Genomic DNA, 21,107 nt, shown 5'->3' with positions numbered 1-21,107 from the left:
CTGAGTTTAAGTGATCCAAGAGGCTTGGTAGAAGCTGAAGGGTTTGGACATTTGGTTGTTCACAATAACAATCAGGTAGGGCTTTATTTCATTATCCAACATCTGCAAAGGTCCCTCTCTAAAAAATAGATTATCTCAACCACAAATAGCCCCTGCTGGACTATACTTCTCAGCAACTGTGGAGATTTTCCTTTGACAAGTTTGTTCTTGCCCTGACTGGTTGCATTAGCCACTGTGGGAATAGATATGCTGGTTAATAGTTAGGCTGTGCTTGGCAACCCAGTCACGAAATCATAATTTGACTTAAGCTCCTTATGGGCAAAATATTATATAATAATAATAGATCTGGTGCATGTTCTTGAGATCATACAGGAGTACTCAAAGCTGATTTAGAAATATCACTTAATGACATTAAGTAAACGTGCTTTCTTGCCGGTGGTCTATTTCATTTATTTTACGCCTAGATCCCTTATTTTGAAAAATTTCATGGTCCAGCTATATTCTGTAATAACAGGAATCTTTTTTTTTTTTTTTTTTAATTTTTTTTTCAACGTTTTTTATTTTATTTTTGGGACAGAGAGAGACAGAGCATGAACGGGGGAGGGGCAGAGAGAGAGGGAGACACAGAATCGGAAACAGGCTCCAGGCTCCGAGCCATCAGCCCAGAGCCTGACGTGGGGCTCGAACTCACGGACCGTGAGATCGTGACCTGGCTGAAGTCGGACGCTTAACCGACTGCGCCACCCAGGCGCCCCTGTAATAACAGGAATCTTAATAGCTACAATTTATCAAGAACAAACAATAGTTTGTTCTGTGCTAGGCATTCTATTTGCAGTAGTTTATTTATTCCTTACATCAACCTTACGAAGGAGGCATTTTCTTCGATTTTAAAAAGTGAGGAAACTTGGGCCATGTGTCGTTACAAGGCATAAAGTAGCTCGCCCGAGACAGACTAGCTAGTGAGCGCTGGCACTAACATTAGAACCCAGGTCTTTCTGACCTCAGAACATGAGTTCTTAAAGCTCATCTTCTGAGGCCTAATTATTAGTCCGCTGTTCTATTTTTATCAAAAGCCTACAAAGTTCTATGAGAATTTCTAGTCGGCCTGAGGGAACCAGTATTTCCAGACAGAATTGATGTCATCCCATCCAACAGCTAAGAAATTTGATTAGTCTATGAATCATACCATGGCTAAATTTACAATTGCCTTAAGGCCTTTGAAATATTTAAAATAACCGGAATACGCCAATTATTACCTCATGGACCTCTCGTAACCCAGAGAATCTGATTGAACAAAAAAGGAACTAAACTATATAATTATTTGTATAAATGTGTGCGTGTCATTCAATGAACTATGCATGTATCTGCATTAGTATATTTTCAAATTTCCTGTAGTTCCCAGCAATTTTTACAACAATCTATATGTGATTCTAAAGTATTCTAAACTGTTTTTATCACCAGGTTTCAGCAATTGTGTGTATAAAATGTACATACATTCTCACGTAAGTGTCAGACATTTTTTAAATACCAAGAAACTACTTTGCATTACAATTACTTCGTTGATGTCTATTTGCAATGTCTTTTGTTCTTTTTAACACATAAAGATTATGATAATGATTTCTGGAAGTGTTAAAACTAGAAAAATAGCTAAATAGAACATTTTTCCTTTGGAATAGTCTCAACAGGGGTTCTTTTTGTTATAAAATAAATCTAATGAGCACACACTTTCAAGTAACTCTTATAAAAATCACAAACTCCTAATAACCACTGGATTATTCAAAAATTGCATCCGAAAATTTTCAATTTATTTCCCCCAACAGAGAATTGTATATTTTAAACCGTTTGAACAATGTTTCTTGAATTGTAGCTGATTTGCCTTTTTATTCCATATGCCACACATCTACATTCAAGTCTGAAACTATTTGTTAAAATCTGCCTACATAGAGATTTTTGCCTCCACAGCCATCACTAAATGGTGTTGAGTAAGGCCACAGTTGGACAGGATATGGAACAATAACGAGCAGTGTGCAAGAACTTATCAGTAGAATCCATGTTCCTGGGCTATTTGAGTGCGTGGAACTCATCATTTTTCCAATTTGTGATCTCAAAGGTCAGACATGCTGTAGTCAAAGAAGGAGACTGTCTCCATGTTGTGATCTGAGGGTGCTTAGAAGGCCCAATAATCCCCTGAATTGTCTTCCACAGTGCCAGATTCGCATTAAAAATTCGCTGAAGTGTTCCTCAGAATCAATCACTGACACCATCACAGAAAGAAAAATATTAACTTATATTCCTCAGTGATAGTTGACGTAGGGCACTTTTCTGAGAAAATGTGAAGGAACAGAATAAACTTTTAACAGTGGTAATGGTGAAGAAATTGGTACAGACCTCAGGATTGGGTATATCATCACAATATAAAGTTCTTAGAAGACGGAAAATATCAGAATTAGGAAAAATCTAGAAAGGGAGAGGTAGAAGAAACTAAAAGCAAACCACTTATTTCACAGTTTTGCTTGGGCCTATATTAATAGTGCACATCTCTCTTCCTCCTAAAAGGTCTACGAGGCACAATTGTAGTCTTAATGATGAGTCCTGCTCTTTTCTGAAAAAGTGTGGCAAAATACACAACACAAAATGTACCTTTCAACCATTTTTAAGTGTACTGGTCCATGGTACTAAATACATTCACATTGCTATGCAACCATTGCCACCATCCAACCCCAGAGTCTTTTTTTTGTTCCAGCTGAAACTCCATACCCAATAACACTAACTTCCCATTATCTCCTTCCTGACCCCACCACTCTACTGGCACCCACCATACAGTATACAGTATATAGTATAGTATTGTTGTATCATATAATAATTCTGCTTTTAATTATCTGCCATTTCTCAGAAAAGCTAAAAGATTTTGCATTCCCACCACATTGCACAAGCGTTCCAATATCTCAACATCTTTGCCAACACTTGTTATTTCCTGGGGGTTTGTTTGCTTATAATAGCCATTCTAATGGGTATGAGCTGATAATCTCATTTTTACTTTGATTTGCTTTTCCCTAGTGACCAGTGATATTGAACTTTTCATGTGCTCACTCACATTTGTATATTGTCTTTGGAGAAATATCTGTTCAAATCTGTGTTCATTTTTAAATGAGGTTGTTTGGGGGTACCTGGATGGCTCAGTCGGTTAAGTGTCTGACTACAGCTCAGGTCATGATCTCACAGTTCGTGGGTGTGAGCCCTGAGTTGGGGTCTGTGCTGACAGCTCAGAGCCTGGAGCCTGCTTCAGATTCTGTGTCTCCCTCTCTCTCTGCCCCTCCCCTCCTCGCACTCTGTCTCTCTCAAGAATAAATAAACATTAAAAAATTAAATCAGGTTGTTTGTAGTTGTTGTGAGAGTTCTTTATGTATTCTGCATATCAACTTCATATCAGATATATGACTTGCAAATATTTTTTTTCTGATTCCATGGATTGCCTGTCATTCTGCTGGTGTCCTTGGATACACAAAAGTTTTTCATTTTGATGAACTCTAATTTATCCAGTTGGTTTTTTTTTTTGGTACCTATGATTTTGGCGTCATATCCAAGAAATCATTGCCAAATCCAATATTGTGAAGCTTTTCCCATGTTTTCTTCTAAGAGTTTTATACTTACAGTTCTTACATTTAGGTTTTCAACCCATTTTGAGTTAATTTTGTATACAGTGTAAGGTAGGGACCCAACTTTAATTTTTTTTTTTTTTTTTTTTTGCATGGAGATATACAGTTTTTACAACACTATTTATTCAAACGGCTGTTCTTTCTCTACTGAATGGTCTTGGCTCCCTTGTCAAAAATCATTTGAGCACATATGAAAGCTTATTTATGGGCTCACTATTCTATTCCATTGGCTTATGTGTCTGTCTTTATGCCAACACTACACTCTTATAACTACTGTAGCTTTGTAACAAGTTTTGACATCAGGAAGTATAAGGGCCATAGCTTGGTTTTTTTTTTCAAAATCGTTTTGGTCATTTGGGGTCCCCTGAGATTCCATATGCATTCGAGAATGGATTTTACTATTTCCACAAAAAATATTCTCTGGATTTTGATAGGAATTACACCGAATCTGTACATCACTTTGGATGATACTGACATCTAAAAAAATATTGATTCTTCCAATCTGTGAACATGAGATGTCTTTCCATTTATTTGTTTCTTCTTTAATTTCTTTTAGCAATAATTTTTAGTTTTCTATGCACATGTCTTTTGCCTCCTTGGTTATGTTTTATTTTGTAGAGGAAGAAGAAATGTATTTTTGTTGAAGTATCATTTACATACAATATTATATGAGTTTCAGGTGTACAACATAGTGATTCAATATGTATACACCTTGCAAAATGATCACCACAAAAGTCTAGTTGCCATCTGTCACTGTACAAAATTTTTACATTATTGTTTTACATATTCTCTATGCTATACATTACATCCCCATGTCTTCTTTATTTTATAACTGGAAGACTGTACCTTTTAATCCCCTTCACATATTTTCCTCTATCTCCTCGTCCCTCTCCCCTCTGGCAACCATCCGTTTGTTGTCTATATCTATGAGTCTGTTTCTGTTCTATTCTGTTTATTCACTTGTTTTGCCCTTTAGACTCCACATACAAGTAAAATCATATGGCATTTGTCTTTCTCTGCCTAGCTTATGTCACTTAGCATAATACCCTTTAGGTCTATCCATGTCATCACAAATGGCAAGATTTCATTCTTTTTTATGGCTAAGTAATATTTCATTATATACCACATCTTTTTATCCATTCATCTATTGCTTGCTACAAGTGGCTTCCATATCTCGGCTATTTTAAATTATGCTATGATGAACACAGCAGTGCATATATATTTTCAAATTAGTGTTTTCACCTTCTTCAGATAACTACCTAGAAATGGAGTTTTGGGATCGCATGATAGTTCTATTTTTAGCTTTTTGAGGAACTTCCACACTGTTTTCCACAGTGACCATACCAATTGACATTCTCACCAACAGTGCAGAAGGATTCCCTTTTCTACACATCCTCACCAACATTTGTTACTTATTGTCTTTTGATAATGGCCATTCTGACAGGTGTGAGACAGTGTCTCCTTGTTTTGATTAGCATTTCCCTGACAATTAGTGATGTTGAGCTTCTTTTCATGTACCTGTTGGCCAAATCTATGTCTTGTTTGGAAAAATGTCCGTTCAGAACCTCTGCCCATTTCTTTAAAAAAAAATGTTTAATGTTTATTTCATTTTTGAGAGAGAGAGACAGAGCGTGGGCAGGGGAAGGGCAGAGAGAGAGAAGAAGACACAGAATCTGAAGCAGGCTCCAGGCTCCGAGCTGTCAGCAGAGGCCAACATGGGGCTCAAACCTGCGAACCGTGGGATCATGACCTGAGGCAAAGTTGGACACTTAACGGACTGAGCCACCCAGGCACCTCTGCCCATTTCTTAACTGAAATGTTTTTGTTTCTTGATATTGTGTTGTATGAATTCTTCATATATTTTGAATGTTAACTCCATATCAGATATATCATTTGAGAATACCTTCCCCCATTCAGAGGTTGTCCTTTCATTATGTTGATGGCTTCCTTCACTGTGCAAAAGTTTTTTAGTTTGATGTCAACCCATTTGTTTATTTTTGTTTTTGTTGTCCTTGCCGGAGGAGACAGATCAAAAAAAATATTTATAAGACATGTCTAAGATCTTACTGCCTATGTTTTCTTCCGGGAGTTTTATGGTTATGGGTCTTACATTTAAACGTTTAATCCATTTTTAGTTCATTTGCTTATATGGTGTAAGAGAGTGGTCCATTTCCATTATTTTGTATGCTGCAACCCAATTTTCCCAACACCATCTATTGAAGATATCTTTTCTTCATTGTATATACTTGTTTTTTTTTTATATACATTAAGTGACCATATAAGTGTACATTTATTTCTGGGTGCTCTATTCTGTTCCAATGATTTATGTGTCTGATTTGTGTGTGTGTGTGTGTGTGTGTGCATGAGTACCATTGTGTTTTGATTGTAATAGGAGTGTAGTATAGTTTAAAATCTGGGAGCATGATACCTCCAGCTATGTTCTTCTTTCTTAAGACTGCTTTGGCTATTTGGGTTTTTCTATGGCTCCCCACAAATTTTAGGATTATTTGTTCTAGTCCTGTAAAAAAAACTACCATTGATATTCTGATAAGGATTGCATTGAATCTGTAAATTGTTTTAGGTAGTATGGACATTTTAACAATGTTAATTCTTCTAATCCATGAGTATAATATATCATTCTACTTATTTGTGTCACCTTCAATTTCTTCATCAATGTCTTGTGGTTTTCAGAGAAGGTCTTCCAACATCTTGGGTAAAGTTATTTATCTAAGTATTTTATTCTTTTTGATGCAATTGTAAATTGCATTGTTTTCTTAATTTCTCTTTCTGATAGTCTGCTATTAGTTTGTAGAAACTAATTTCTGTATATTAATTTTGTACCCTACAATTTTACTGAATTCATTTAGTAGGTATAATAGTTCCTTTGGTGGAGTCTTTATGATTTTCTATATGCAGCATCATGTCATCTGCAAAGAGTAACAATCTTAGTTCTTGGATGCCTTGTATTTCTTTTTCTTGCCTAATTGCTATGGCTAGCACTTCGAGCACTATTCTGAATAAAAGTGGCAAGAGTGGGCATCTTTGTCTTAGAGGAAAAGCTTTCCTGCTTTTAGAAGAAAAGTTTTCAGTTTTTTCCCATTGAGTATGATGTTAGTATGGGTTCATCACATACAGCCTTTACTATGTTGACATACAATCCCGCTATAACCATTTGGTTAAGAGTTTTTATCATAAATGGATGTTGAATTTTGCCAAGTGCTTTTTTTTTTCATCTATTGAGGTGGTTCCTAAGTATTTTATTCCATTTGATGCTACTGTAAATGGAATTGTTTTCTGAATCTCTTTTTCAGATTGGTCATTGTTAGTATATAGAAACACAACTGGTTTTTGTGTATTGATTTTGTGTCTTGCAATTTTGCTAAATTTGTTTATTTGTTCTAACAGGTTTGTTTAAAATAACCTTTGAGTTATCTACATTAAGATCACATTTTCTGTGAAGAGATGATTTTACTTGTTCATTTCCAATTTGAATACTTTTCTTGTCTAAATGCTCTGACTGGGACTTTCAGTAGTACACTGATAGAAGAGATGAAATATGGCATCTTCGCTTTGTTCCAGATCTTAGAGGAAATGCTTTCAGTCTTTCAACATTGAGTATGATGTTAGCTGTGGGTTTCTCATATATAAACTTTGTGTTGAGGTAATTTCCTTCTATTCTAAGTTTGTTAAGTGTCTTTAACTCCTTCCCCGTTTGAGCAAAGCTCTGGATTACATAGCCAAAAAATTTTACATGCCACTTATTTTACTATTTAGAGAATTATTTCCTTCATGTAGATAACATATTAAAACATTGTCCACAAAAATTATCTCCCTCACTCTCATTTAACATAAAAATCAATGGCCAGTTCCTACAAGGGATGAGAGGAATCTAAGATCTTCGAATTAAATAAAAGTAAAATTTAATTATTCTGAAAAGTAAATTTCAGTGAGTTTGCTCTTATTTGGCCTCATAAATTGAAAATATTAATTAATCTTTATAAGGAAATATTTATCTTTCATACTGAATTAATTTTAATATTTTCATTGAGACAGAAACAGGAAAAATCCTAACTCACAAAGGTACACGATGGCAAATGGAATTAGCACTTTCAGAGCTCACACCAGAATTATCCAATATTATTTTGGTTAGATTCTTGTCATATAATCACCTTTATTCTCAAGTCATTGAGACTGTCTTTGATAAGAATTGAGTCATTGACAGTATCAAGACAATGAGAAAAGGATACCCAAACCATGTTTAAACTTTAACATTGTTTCAGGATTAGTAAACTTCAAAGAAGTTCAAAGGAATGTTTGTGAGTGCCTGGTGATTTCTGTAGAAATATTGACAGGGCATGGCATTAACTCCGGGCTACAGCAGTATTCACTAGAGTATTATAAATGTCGCATAGCTGTTTACATATAATTTTCTATTCCAGAGTAGTAGCTTAGCCAAAGCGTCTTATGGCTTTTCAGTAGTATCTATAATGGTGAATACAGGGACTCTAATAGGAAGTTATATCATCTTGCGTGAAGGAACTTTGCATGACATAAACTAATTTGGGAACAAATAAACTCCTGTCATGTTTTTTTCCTTCCCTAAATAGGTTTTCAATTTCTTTCAAAATAAGCAAAATTTTTCTTCCAAATCCAACCAAGCATTTCAAGAGTTATGCATTCACTTGAAAGTCACAATTATTTCTGGGTAGTAAAGAACATTATATTTTATTTCCATCTTTTATGGAAACTTATTTAAAAAGTTGTGATTCAAGGTTATTGCCTTCATAAATTTGGTAACTTTAAAAACAGAATGCAAAGCTTTTCTCAGGATTCCTAGCCAAGCCTTTAGTGTCAACATGCACGTGTAGAAATGGTGTTTTTTGACAGAGAAGGTACGTAGGATGACAAGAATTGCAGGAGTTCTGACTATGTATATATTTTGGCTTCAGAAGATATTTTGCTTGTGGAAAAAACAGTCTTCTATTTGGTGTCATCAGGTGTCTTTGAACATTTTTAAGGGAACTGGGACACCTGGGTGGCTCAGTTGGTTGGGTGTCCGACTTCAGCTCAGGTCATGATCTCACAGTTCATGAGTTCGAGTCTTCTGTCAGGCTCTGTGTTGACAGCTCAGAGCCCAGAGCTTGCTTCTGATTCTGTGTCTCCCTCTCTCACTCTGCACCTCCCCCACTCATGCTCTGTCTCTCTCCATCTTTCAAAAATGAATAAACGTTAAAAAAAAAACAAAGAAAATGTTTAAGGGAACTCATAAACCAAATGTCTTTCTTGGACAAAGTCAATTTGCACACTTGGGTTTGCAGAACAAGCAGGGACTGCATTCTGAGACCGAGTAGTTTCATCCAATTCCACGATGAAAGAAAACAGTGCAGCAGATAAATCCAACCAGTTAGCAAACCAGTAATTAGCCAGTCTAATATTTATGGACTCTATGTGTCAATCAGTCTTCTAGGAAATGGGGTGAGCGAGGCAAATTTCCTTTCCTTATGAAGTTAATATTTTGCTTTTCCATGACCTCCTTCAAAATATTAATGAAACTGTTGGCAGCTCTGGAAGGCTCACACCCATGTCGGCAAAGACTGGAGCCTTCGAAGATTTGGGGTGCTTTCGTAAAGGTCTTATGAATCTAAAACCTACAACCCTCTTGGGTCATCTTAAGGACTAGAATTCTAGAATGAGGACCTGTTCCCATCTGAAACCAAATCAGAATATTGTATCTTAGCCCCACTGCCCCACACCCAAAATGAGTATTTCTCTGGGCTTACCTAAAAATTCAGACACAAATTCCAACTTTTGGAATATGAAGATAATTCTTCATAGTCTCACTATTTGCTCCCCAGTGGAGCCCGATGCTGTGACTGTGTATTTTGGTGAATTCCACAGTTATGCCTGTGATGCCCAGGCAGAAGAAAAATTGAAAAAGCAGTAAATTGGAATATATAAAATAACAGTTTCAGTATATCAAAGTGTTACAAATAAAATGAAAGAGGAACAATGCTTTCAATGTGTTTGACAAATAGTTCTCTTTCAGGTAAATATATCAAATGAAAGATGTGGTCTCTCATGGAAATATGGGTAAAAGTTGAAAAGGCAACTCACAAAACTTTCAGAAAGGGAAACAACCACACATGATGAAGTGATCAACTTCACTGGCAATCATAAGTCACAGTTGAGTTTTGAGGGAAAAAAGAGATAGGAGAAAGAGACTAAAGGAATTCTGATCAGCATCATGTCACCTACATGTCTAATATGACTTTGCTTCACTTCTATAATAAGCACAATAGAGCAGCTAACAGAAAGCTATTTATTATTTGTAAAATGCCATTTTATTTTCATTTTAAAAACAATATATGCCATTTTAGAAAAGTTGACATATAAATATGCACAAAAAAGTCACTAATAAGTCCAACACATAGCCATTATTCTGTCTAGTGCTTTTTAAAGTTTACTTATTTATTTTAGAGAGAGAGAGAGAGAGAGACAGAGACAGAGATAGTGAGAGCAGAGTTACGGCAGAGACGAGGGAGAGAGAGAATCCCAAGCAGGTTCCACACTGTCTGTGCAGAACTGTACTGGTGGCTCAATCTCACAAACTGTGAGATCATAACCTGAACTGAAATCAAGAATCAAATGCTATTTGACAAAATTCAGCATCCTTTCTTAATAAAAACCCTTGAGAAAGTCGGGATAGAAGGAACATAACTAAACATCATAAAAGCCATTTATGAAAAGCACACAGCAAATATCATCCCCTCATTTCCAGGGGAAAAACTGAGAGCTTTCCCATTGAGATCAGGAATACGACAGGGATGTCCACTCTCACCGCTGTTGTTTAACACAGTGTTGGAAATCCTGGCATCAACAATCAGACAACAAAAGGAAATCAAAGGCATCAAAATGGGAAAAGATGGAGTCAAGCTTTCACTTTTTGCAGATGACATGATATTATACATGGAAAATCCGATAGACTCCACCAAAAGGCTGCTAGAACTGATACATGAATTCAGCAAAGTCACAGGATACAAAATCAATGTACAGAAATCAGTTGCATTCTTATAGACTAATAATGAAGCAACAGAAAGACAAATAAAGAAACTGATCCCATTCACAATTGCACCAAGAAGCATAAAATACCTAGGAATAAATCTAACCAAAGATGTAAAAGATCTGTATGCTGAAAACTATAGAAAGCTTATGAAGGAAATTGAAGAAGATACAAAGAAATGGAAAAACATTCCGTGCTCATGGGTTGGAAGAATAAATATTGTCAAAATGTCAATACTACCTAAAGCTATCTACACATTCAATGCAATCCCAATCAAAATTGCACCAGCATTCTTCTCGAAGCTAGAACAAGCAATCCTAAAATTCATATGGAACCACAAAAGGCCCCGAATAGCCAAAGTAATTTTGAAGAAGAAGACCAAAGCAGGAGGCATCACAATCCCAGACTTTAGCCTCTACTACAAAGCTGTCATCATCAAGACAGCATGGTATTGGCACAAAAACAGACACATAGACCAATGGAATAGAATAGAGACTCCAGAATTGGACCCACAAACGTATGGCCAACTCATCTTTGACAAAGCAGGAAAGAACATCCAATGGAAAAAGACAGTCTCTTTAACAAATGGTGCTGGGAGAACTGGACAGCAACATGCAGAAGAATGAAACTAGATCACTTTCTTACACCATTCACAAAAATAAACTCAAAATGGATAAAGGACCTGAATGTGAGACAGGAAACCATCAAAACCCTAGAGGAGAAAGCAGGAAAAGACCTCTCTGACCTCAGCCACAGAAATTTCTTACTTGACACATCCCCAAAGGCAAGGGAATTAAAAGCAAAAATGAACTATTGGAACCTCATGAAGATAAAAAGCTTCTGCACGGCAAAGGAAAGAACCAACAAAACTAAAAGGCAACCTACGGAATGGGAAAAGATATTTGCAAATGACGTATCAGACAAAGAGCTAGTATCCAAAATCTATAAAGAGCTCACCAAACTCCACACCCCAAAAACAAATAATCCAGTGAAGAAATGGGCAGAAAACATGACTAGACACTTCTCTAAAGAAGACATCCGGATGGACAACAGGCACATGAAAAGATGCTCAATGTCGCTCCTCATCAGGGAAATACAAATCAAAGCCACACTCAGATATCACCTCACGCCAGTCAGAGTGGCCAAAATGAACAAATCAGGAGACTACAGATGCTGGAGAGGATGTGGAGAAACGGGAACCCTCTTGCACTGTTGGTGGGAATGCAAATTGGTGCAGCCGCTCTGGAAAGCAGTGTGGAGGTTCCTCAAAAAATTAAAAATAGACCTACCCTATGACCCAGCAATAGCACTGCTAGGAATTTACCCAAGGGATACAGGAGTACTGATGCATAGGGGCACTTGTACCCCAATGTTTATAGCAGCACTCTCAACAATAGCCAAATTGTGGAAAAAGCCTAAATGTCCATCAACTGATGAATGGATAAAAAAAATCGTGGTTTATATACACAATGGAGTACTACGTGGCAATGGGAAAGAATGAAATCTGGCCTTTTGTAGCAACGTGGATGGAACTGGAGAGTGTGATGCTAAGTGAAATAAGCCATACAGAGAAAGACTGATACCATATGGTTTCACTCTTATGTGGATCCTGAGAAACTTAACAGAAACCCATGGGAGAGGGGAAAGAAAAAAAAAAAAAAAGAGGTTAGAGTGGGAGAGAGCCAAAGCATAAGAGACTGTTAAAAACTGAGAACAAACTGAGGGCTGATGGGGGGTGGGAGGGAGGGGAGGGGATGTAATGGGCATTGAAGAGGGCATCTTTTGGGATGAGCACTGGGTGTTGTATGGAAACCAATCTGACAATAAATTTAATATATTAAAAACAAAAAATAATAAATAAAATATAAATAAATAAATAAATAAATAAATAGAATCAAATGCTAAAGTGACTGTCCCACCCAGGTGCGCCTATCCTATCTAATATTTTATAGGCAATGCCATACTATATTTTTAAGTGTATGTATTGATCAGTAATGGTAATTTTTCCTTTGACAATATATCATGAGCTTTTCCCCATTTTTAAGTAGTATCGAAAATTGATAGATGGCACGCAGATGTCCAAAGTATAGATGTATCCTAACTTCTTTAAGCATTAACCTAATATTATGAAATTACATTATTTGCAATTTCCAGCATTTTTTTTAGATGTATGTTTATCTTTGAGAGAGAGAGGGAGAGAGAGCGCACACGCACTCAAACAGAGGAGGGGCAGAGAGCAAGAGAACCCCGAGAATTTGAAGCATGCTCCTCACTGTCAGCACAAAGCCCAACATGGGGTTCCAACCCACAAACCATGAGATCGTGACTTCAGCCGAAGTCAAATGCTCAACCACTGAGCCATCCGGGTGCCCCACCCACCATCTTAAATAATGCTGTGATGACACCTTTGACATGAACTCTTTCTAAATGCTTTCTTGGAATGAATTCCTATATGTGAAATTACTAGTCAAAGGGTATGAACACTTTAAACATCTTATTCATATTTCAAAGACACTATCAAAAATGTAAGAGTTTGTACTACTCCTGCCGACAGTATATAAAAATTCTCATGTTCTCATACCCTTCACAAACATGGACATTCCTTTTTGTAATTTATGTATAATTGATTTTTAAAATATTGGGAGCTTTTGGTTTTCGACTGTGACATATGATTGACAGTGAAGTTGATCATAGGTGGTTGTTTCCCTTTCTGTAAGTTTTACAAGTTGCCTTTTCAGGACTTTTACCCATATTTCTATCAGAGAATGCATCTTTCATTTGACATATTTACCTGGAAGAGAACTATTTGTCAAATACATTGAAAACATTGTTCTTCTTTCATTTTATTTACAATGCTTTTGATACCCTGAAATTGTTATTTTACATTTTATATATTCTGATTTACTGATTTTTGTACTTTCTTCTTTACATGTAAAGCATAAAAAGGCCCTTCCTCATCTGAATATTTATACAATGTCAATATTCAACAAATATATTTTGAGGATTTATTATACCTCAAAGCAAAAGAGAAACTTTACCTGACTTCAAAACTTACCATCAAGAATAATAAAGACTATGGCTTTACTTTTCACATTTAACACTTTACCTTTTGGAAGTCTTGATATGTGGAGTAAATAAGAAATTTATTCCATGAAATTGCCTCATATTCATTTGTTGCATATAAAAACACAGTCAGTGTTGTATGGTGGTTAGAGTTAAGCGTTCTAGAATCAGACAATTGGCTGTGAATGTCAGTCCTTCCACTGAATAACTCTGTGTCCTTTGGCATTTTAGTTTACTTTACCTGAGCCTTATTTTATAAAGCTATAAGTTGGGACCTATATTAGTTCCTACTATCTTGGTGTTTGGTGCAGATTAAATGAGATACTCTATGGAAATTTCTTAACAGTGCTTGGCTTATAAGAAGTACTATAAACTGACTTGGAATGCCACCATTATTTTTTAATACATTATAGATATATTTCTTAATGTTTCTTATATATAGGAAAGCTGAATATTTCTAGTGATCAGATTCTTTTCTAAACATGAACTGCCACAATGTTGGGGTAGTTTACATGATACCTATTGCAAACCTACTAATAAAAGTTATTCCCTATTGTTAATCAAATTCTTCTCCCCCTTTCTAGCTATTCTCACTCGTTTTTCTGGATGACCTTGCCAAGTCCCTTTGATCAGATTCCAAAATTTACCCTGGTTATACTCTGTATTAGAATTTAACTAGATTGATTTCATGAACGTTAAAATGTATCTATTTACACTGTTGAAACACCGTATTAAGAAAACAATCTTATCATGAGTCTTCCATACATCAGTAATTTTTTATAATTTTCTTCAGCTAGGCTCTATAGATTTATTATTAGATTTCTCACATATATAATTTTGCTGTGCTATGGACTGAATATTTGTATCCCTTCAAAATTCATAGGTTGAGGGGCGCCTGGGTGACTCAGTCGGTCAAGCATCTGACCTGATTTCAGTTCAGGTCATGACCTCGCTATTCCTGAGATCGAGCCCCACATAGGGCTCTGTGCTCAAAGCACAGAACCTGCTTGGAATTCTGTCCCCTCTCTCTGCCTCCCCACCCCTGCTCACATTCTCTCTTTCTCTCTCTCAAAATAAACAAAGTACAAAATTCATATGCTGAATCCCTTAATCCCCAGTGTTATGGTATTCGGAGGTGGAGCCTTTAGGAGATGATTGGGTCACAACTATGGAGTCTTCATAATGGGATTAGTGCCTTTACAGAAAAGGAAGAGTTCTCCACCACCAACCCCCCCCCCGCCCCCCCAGGTGAGGACACTGAAAAACAGCTCTCAGCAAACCAGGAGAAGCGCCTTCATTGGACATGAAACCTGCCAGCCTTTGATCTTAGACTTCTCAGCCTCTAGACTCTAAGAATTAAATGTTCTTTTTGTTTAGGTCACCCAGGTTATGGTATTTGTTATAGAAGCTCAAACTAAGACATTTTGCTTAGGATTTTTAGTTGTTTCAGGAAAATACGCATCAAACATTTTGCATACAATGCAGTAGTAACTTAAACATTGTAGGTGAAATCTCACATTTCACTCTATTAATGCTTTAACTTCAAGTATTTCAATGAACCAATTCCTTTTTCAGGTAGTTGACATGTCACCCTATTGAGGAAGCAATGTTTATACTTAACATCGTCTGATTAAACCCTGTCACCTCTCGGATTTTGAGAACGCACCTCTAAGGTAATCTTTACCTATTTCACATAAAAAATTAGATTTATAAAAAGTCAGTACCTTTTGAAAAAAACTCTTGTTTCTAAATTGAAAAAGTGTGCAAAAGAAATAAAGTAAAACCTCAAAACCTTGTGATGTATCCCATCCAATCAAAGTCTAAAAATAGACACCAATTCCCTATAAAAAATACTAGACCAAATGGGAAGTTCTTAAGTATGACATGTAGGTAGGAGAAAAAAATGCCAGATTAACGGAATATATATGTTTTTCTTTTGAGTCACAGTCAATTTACCTCTGCAAGTGAATATATAACAGTGAATTTTAGTACGAACTTCTGGTATGCAAAAGTAATTATCTAAGAATATTTTCTGACAACACTTCAGCGGTGAGGATCCGTTGCATGGGATATATCTCCACACTGTATCAACAGTTTATAATCTTCTGGTTGACTTGGATCTGAATGGTAGCAATATAAGCAAGACTACTATCTTTATCTCCAAGTAAAAATACAAGAGTAAAGCCTTTGTACTCAAATAATTTTGAGAAATTGCTAGGAGAGAAGCTAGACTCTGTCTATACTTGATATGATTCTGATATTAAAATAAACATACAAATCAAAGAGAATGAGGGAAAATGGGCAATGGGGGTCAGCAAGAAAGCAGACAATGCAATGCTTGGAACATGATTTTAAAACAAAATACCCGGGGGCCACCTGCGTGGCTCATCCAGTTGAATGTCTGACTCTCGCTTTTGGCTCAGGTCATGATTGCATGGTTTTGTTTGTGAGTTCGAGCCCCACGTTGGGCTCTGTGCTGATGGTGCAGAGCCTGCTTGAGACTCACTCTCCCTCTCTCTCTCTCTCTGCCCCTCCCTGAGACTCTCTTTCCCTTTCTCTCTTTCTCTCTCTCTTTCAAAACAAATAAATAAATTTTTAAAAATTTTTAAAAATGAAACAAGATACCCAGTACTACAGCATTTATTTCCTTGACTCAGGATGTCAATAAATTATAATGAAGAAGAACTCTTGTCAACATTAGAGCCAAACAGTTGTTATACCTAAAAATTATTTTTCTTGATCACTATATATTAAGTGCTTGATATAAATAGAATTTATTTCATTGTGAAGATTCAGTCTTTCTAAATAAACCTCATATCTTAAAAAAATAATTGTGAGTCAAACCAACAGGTTCAAGTACTCTGAAAAAAGAGACCCATCATGTAAAATAAGAAAATTCTCAAAAACCTATTAATAGGATCAGTTGCATCTGAAATTCAACTATGCCAATTTCATTAAGGAAAGTCAACATAGTAATCTATTTCTTTAAAGGTCACACCATTTGGATGCTAAAAAGGGGCACAGACTGATTTTTTTTTCAAAAAGTAGCTATTTTACCATCATTATAAAGTTAGCTTTAAAAAAAATATCTCATCCATAAGTTTCGCATCACAAAATTTTAGGGGAAAAATTGGCCATCATTATTCCTTCACAGTATTTCCCCCCTACTGTGGTGTACAAAAGAAACTCGCACTTCAAAGCGATTCTTGATTTTTATCTACAGGTTATGGTCCACATTTGAAATAAAATACCAAAGTGGAAACTTCTCAGAAATGAAAATGAAAAGCGAAACGCCAAAAGGTGATCTCCTAATGTAACGCTGAAAACGAAATCTGTTTATTCGACAGATCTGTTCCTTCATTTTCCTCCACAGCCATGAGTTATTAGAATTTTTCATGCAGTCAAGACCTTTCGCACTCAGCTGCTTCCTCCTTCTTTCACATTAACCTTTCCTGAAGCAGGCCCGTGCATGTTATCACAGCAAGCGTGCTAAAGGAAGCTGCGTAGAGATTAATAGCGGAAGGGACTTTGCACTTGTCAAACCAGCCAAGTGGTTCCTCTTTGCTGCTCACCAAAGAGCAGTGAGGGCTTTCCTAGGCAGGTCAGAGACGGACAGTACACCCACATTCAGCCTCTCTGGGTAAATTGGACACATATAGATGAATCCCTGTCTTCGGCTGCATTTTGTATTTAACAGTCACTAACAGCACCATCGGTGTCCCAAACTATGGGAGACAGATCAATAGCTCGTTTTCTTCTGCAGAGAAGAAATTTTTCACTATTCACTGTTCTTGTTCTAAGATCATAACAACTGAATATGTAACTGGAGGACAACAATAGCAAAACTGAATATATAGAAACTTGTTTTAGCAGAAGAAAATGAACAATTCTATAAACATGGATTCACATAGCATCCGGGGGAAAAAAAAAAAAAAAAAGAAAAGCACAAGGTGCTCTAAAATACTAGAATTAGTGCCTCCAGGTAATTGACTCAATAGTTACTCTGAACCACAGTGAACCAATTTAACTTGATGAAAATGTGGTTTACAAAGGGTGATCGTATTGTAAGAAAAGCACGAGTTCCACTGATGACATGCAATATTCCTTCAAGATGTCACATTACAAGGGAAACCAGAGAAACATACACATCTTTGCCCATGTCTTTCCTTGGTGAACAGGCTCCTTTTTCATACTAGACCAGTAAGCAATGGAGCATCTTCCCACTGCTGAGAGTCAATGTATCTTCCTTTACAACCATTTGTAATGAGAAGGAGGTACAAGATCACACAATTAGCACATGGTTTATGCGGGATCCAAATCTAGGTCCTGCACTCGCAAGCTGGTGCTGTTTCCTGTGCCCCAGAATCAAAGGATACAGGCCAGAGTTGTGCTGTGTGTGCAAATCCGTACCAACTCACTTGGAGCTAGTGTCCTATGAGCAAAAATAAAATCTACTCATCCAACCTAAAATTCATTTTGAACATTTCCATATTGAATCTAAGTTTAAGCTCATCATTTCCATCACAGCATTTTTAAGCTTCAGCAATGAGCTTCTTTTGAATTTTGCTTCCCTAATACATTAAAAGTGATATTACTGCTTATCACTTTTTGTATAATCTGTAAAAACTGGTTTAAAATACATTCCCTCCAGCTGGAATCTTAGCAATTGTATATTGTTTAAGTAGAGTCATTTTGATGTATGAACCCATCTCTTTATTAAAAAGTATATTTTAGTTTCTGATTGACACTAGAGGCGTGTCCGTGAAGTCCATACGGGCCAGGTATCTAGCCGAATCTCCCTGGACTGCCCATCAGCCCCTGGTTTGAAGGTGGAACTGAAACCGGAGAAAGGAGAAGAATGACACTTACACTGCTGTTCATCGCTCCTGTCCCCACACTGATCTGTAAAGTCACACACGTTGTCAGGAGGCAAGGACAACCCATTGCTACACTGAAAGGCTTCGGTTCCTTGCTGAATCCACGGAGAGACGAAAACACAAGAAATCCAAAGGAAACAAAAAGCTTCATTCCTTGGGAATGCTACCATTTCGGCCAAGCAGAAGAGCAGCACTTGATAGGTCTCTGGGAGATCAGGCAGTTGTAATGGATGAATCCATAATCAGAAACATCGTTTCTCTTTTCCCTACTCTTTCTTTTCCAGATTTGCCTCTTACTCTTACGAGCGAGCGGGTAACTATTGGTAAATGCCTGCAACTCTCACAAGTGACTCCCAAAGCAGTTCACTTACTCTTTCAGAGGAGTGTCTTTAGAAAATATTTAACCTGAGCAATTGCACCATTTCTGTATCTAGCTAAACATGGATATTTATTGCCCTGTGTATGTCCTATGTAAACAATGTCAGCCTTTATGACCATGCTATCTCCTGAAAGAAAATTTTAAGAACCAAAGGGCAGGCACATAAATGGTGTGGGGCTACAATAAAGTTATACGTCACATAGCAATGTGCTATATTAATTCCTATGCCTCTTTAATTGCATTCATGTAATTTAGAACATCATTGTGGTTGCTGAAACTTATTAAAATATTTCAGGCCTGATTATTAGAATCTCTCTGTGAGCATGAAATGCAGATCCTTAGCTATTAGACAGAAACCCTGTACTGCTTGTTTGGATGAATTGAGAACCATAGGATTTTAAAAGCGGGAGGGACATTGGAAGTCATTGTTTTAGATATCACACAACTTGGGCGCCCAAAGAAGTTAAGGGTATTTATGGGGAAATACAGTAACTTGGGGTTAGAAACTAGAAGGCAAGTTTCTGACGGCCGAGGGCAGTATTCTTGGTTGTCTAGCACCCTGATCCTCTTGTCAGCTCATCTTAATTTGCTGCACAACCAAAACATGATTGCAGAATGCATATTCACAATGAACAGTATTCTGAAGTTTGGGACACACTGATGTATTCATAATAAAATTCCATGAAGCTGAATAATCATAGAAATCATATGAAGTTGAATATTCAAAATGTCCCTTTACATTTGATTTCTTAAAGGCATATTGAAGCTCTTTCTCAACCACTTTGTCATTTCTGCAATATAACCACGAGAAACAAAGCTACTCCATGAGGGGCGCCTGGGTGGCGCAGTCGGTTAAGCGTCCGACTTCAGCCAGGTCACGATGTCGCGGTCCGGGAGTTCGAGCCCCGCGTCAGGCTCTGGGCTGATGGCTCGGAGCCTGGAGCCTGTTTCCGATTCTGTGTCTCCCTCTCTCTCTCTCTGCCCCTCCCCCGTTCATGCTCTGTCTCTCTCTGTCCCAAAAATAAATAAAAAACGTTGAAAAAAATTAAAAAAAAAAAAAAAAAAGCTACTCCATGAGACTGTAAGAAGCAAATGGGGAATGTGGAGTGAAAAGGACCACAGATCAAGGGCAGGGATGCATCCACCCATTGAATAACAATGTTGGGAGAGTAAGATTTTCTCCATATTCAAGAAAAAGGACCCACTGTATATATAAAGGTCTAATGTGTGGGCATTCCAGATTCTAGGAGGAAAATCCATAATTTTGCCCTATCGTTGAGCACCCCATGCTCAATCTGGCATTTCATTGCTCTGTGCTTTACTCCAATTTCAGAAATACTTCTTCTTCTTACCTCTGTTTTATACATGAATATTAATTCATACCTAACCTACTTCTCTCTTTTGTGTGTCTCTTAAATGTTGATTATCCTCATAGTTCCATCCCAGTCTTTCTCTTTGCTCAGATTATACTTTTTTTTTCTAGGCTTTTTCTTCACTATGGTGATTCTGAGCATCATCTATGTATTGTCCCAAATCTATTTCTGAAGGCTGATATGATATGTTCCTCAAATCTATACTGTAAGCTTTCTTTCTTTTTTAAAAAAAATTTTAATGTTTATTTTTTGAGAGAGAGAGACAGACAGAGAGATGGAGTGTGAGCGGGGAGGGGCAGAGAGAGAGGGAGACACAGAATCCGAAGCAGGCTCCCGGCTCTGAGCTGTCAGCACAGAGCCCGACGTGGGGCTCGAACTCATAAACTGTGAGATCATGACCTGAGCCGAAGTCTGATGTTTAACCACCTGAGCCACCAAGCTGCCCCTTTCTTTTTTTATTTGAGAGAGAGAGAGAGAGAGGGAGAGACAGAGAGAGAAAGTGCACGCATGCACAGGTGAGCGGGGGAGGGCAGAGAGAGAGAGAGATTGAATCTCAAGCAGGCTTCAAGCTATCAGCACCGAGCCCGATGTGGGGCTTAACCTCATCACCCTGAGATCATGACCTGAGCAGAAATCAAGAATCAGATGCTCAACAGACTGAGCCACCTAGGTGCCCCATATACCGTAAGTCTTCTTTCT

At 37.2% G+C, this 21,107-nt stretch overlaps 1 protein-coding gene across 2 annotated transcripts in view; it reads right to left on the bottom strand.

Annotated features, from left to right (window-relative positions):
* MALRD1 (MAM and LDL receptor class A domain containing 1) overlaps nt 1–18,995 on the bottom strand; it is a 776,428-nt gene extending 757,433 nt beyond the window's left edge. For both annotated transcript variants that reach the window (XM_078450377.2, XM_078450378.2), the window contains exon 1: nt 18,649–18,995. In XM_078450377.2, the coding sequence (XP_078306503.2) occupies nt 18,649–18,826 (178 nt within the window). In that variant the 5' untranslated portion in view covers nt 18,827–18,995. The remainder of the gene's footprint in view (nt 1–18,648) is intronic.
* Between the last annotated feature and the right edge of the window lie 2,112 nt (nt 18,996–21,107).

Source organism: Panthera onca, chromosome B4 (genome assembly GCF_046562875.1).
Source record: "Panthera onca isolate mPanOnc1 chromosome B4, mPanOnc1 haplotype 2, whole genome shotgun sequence".
Lineage (NCBI taxonomy): Eukaryota > Metazoa > Chordata > Mammalia > Carnivora > Felidae > Panthera > Panthera onca.
The sequence above is the reverse complement of the archived record's forward strand: the minus strand, read 5'-3'. Positions and strand labels throughout refer to the sequence as shown.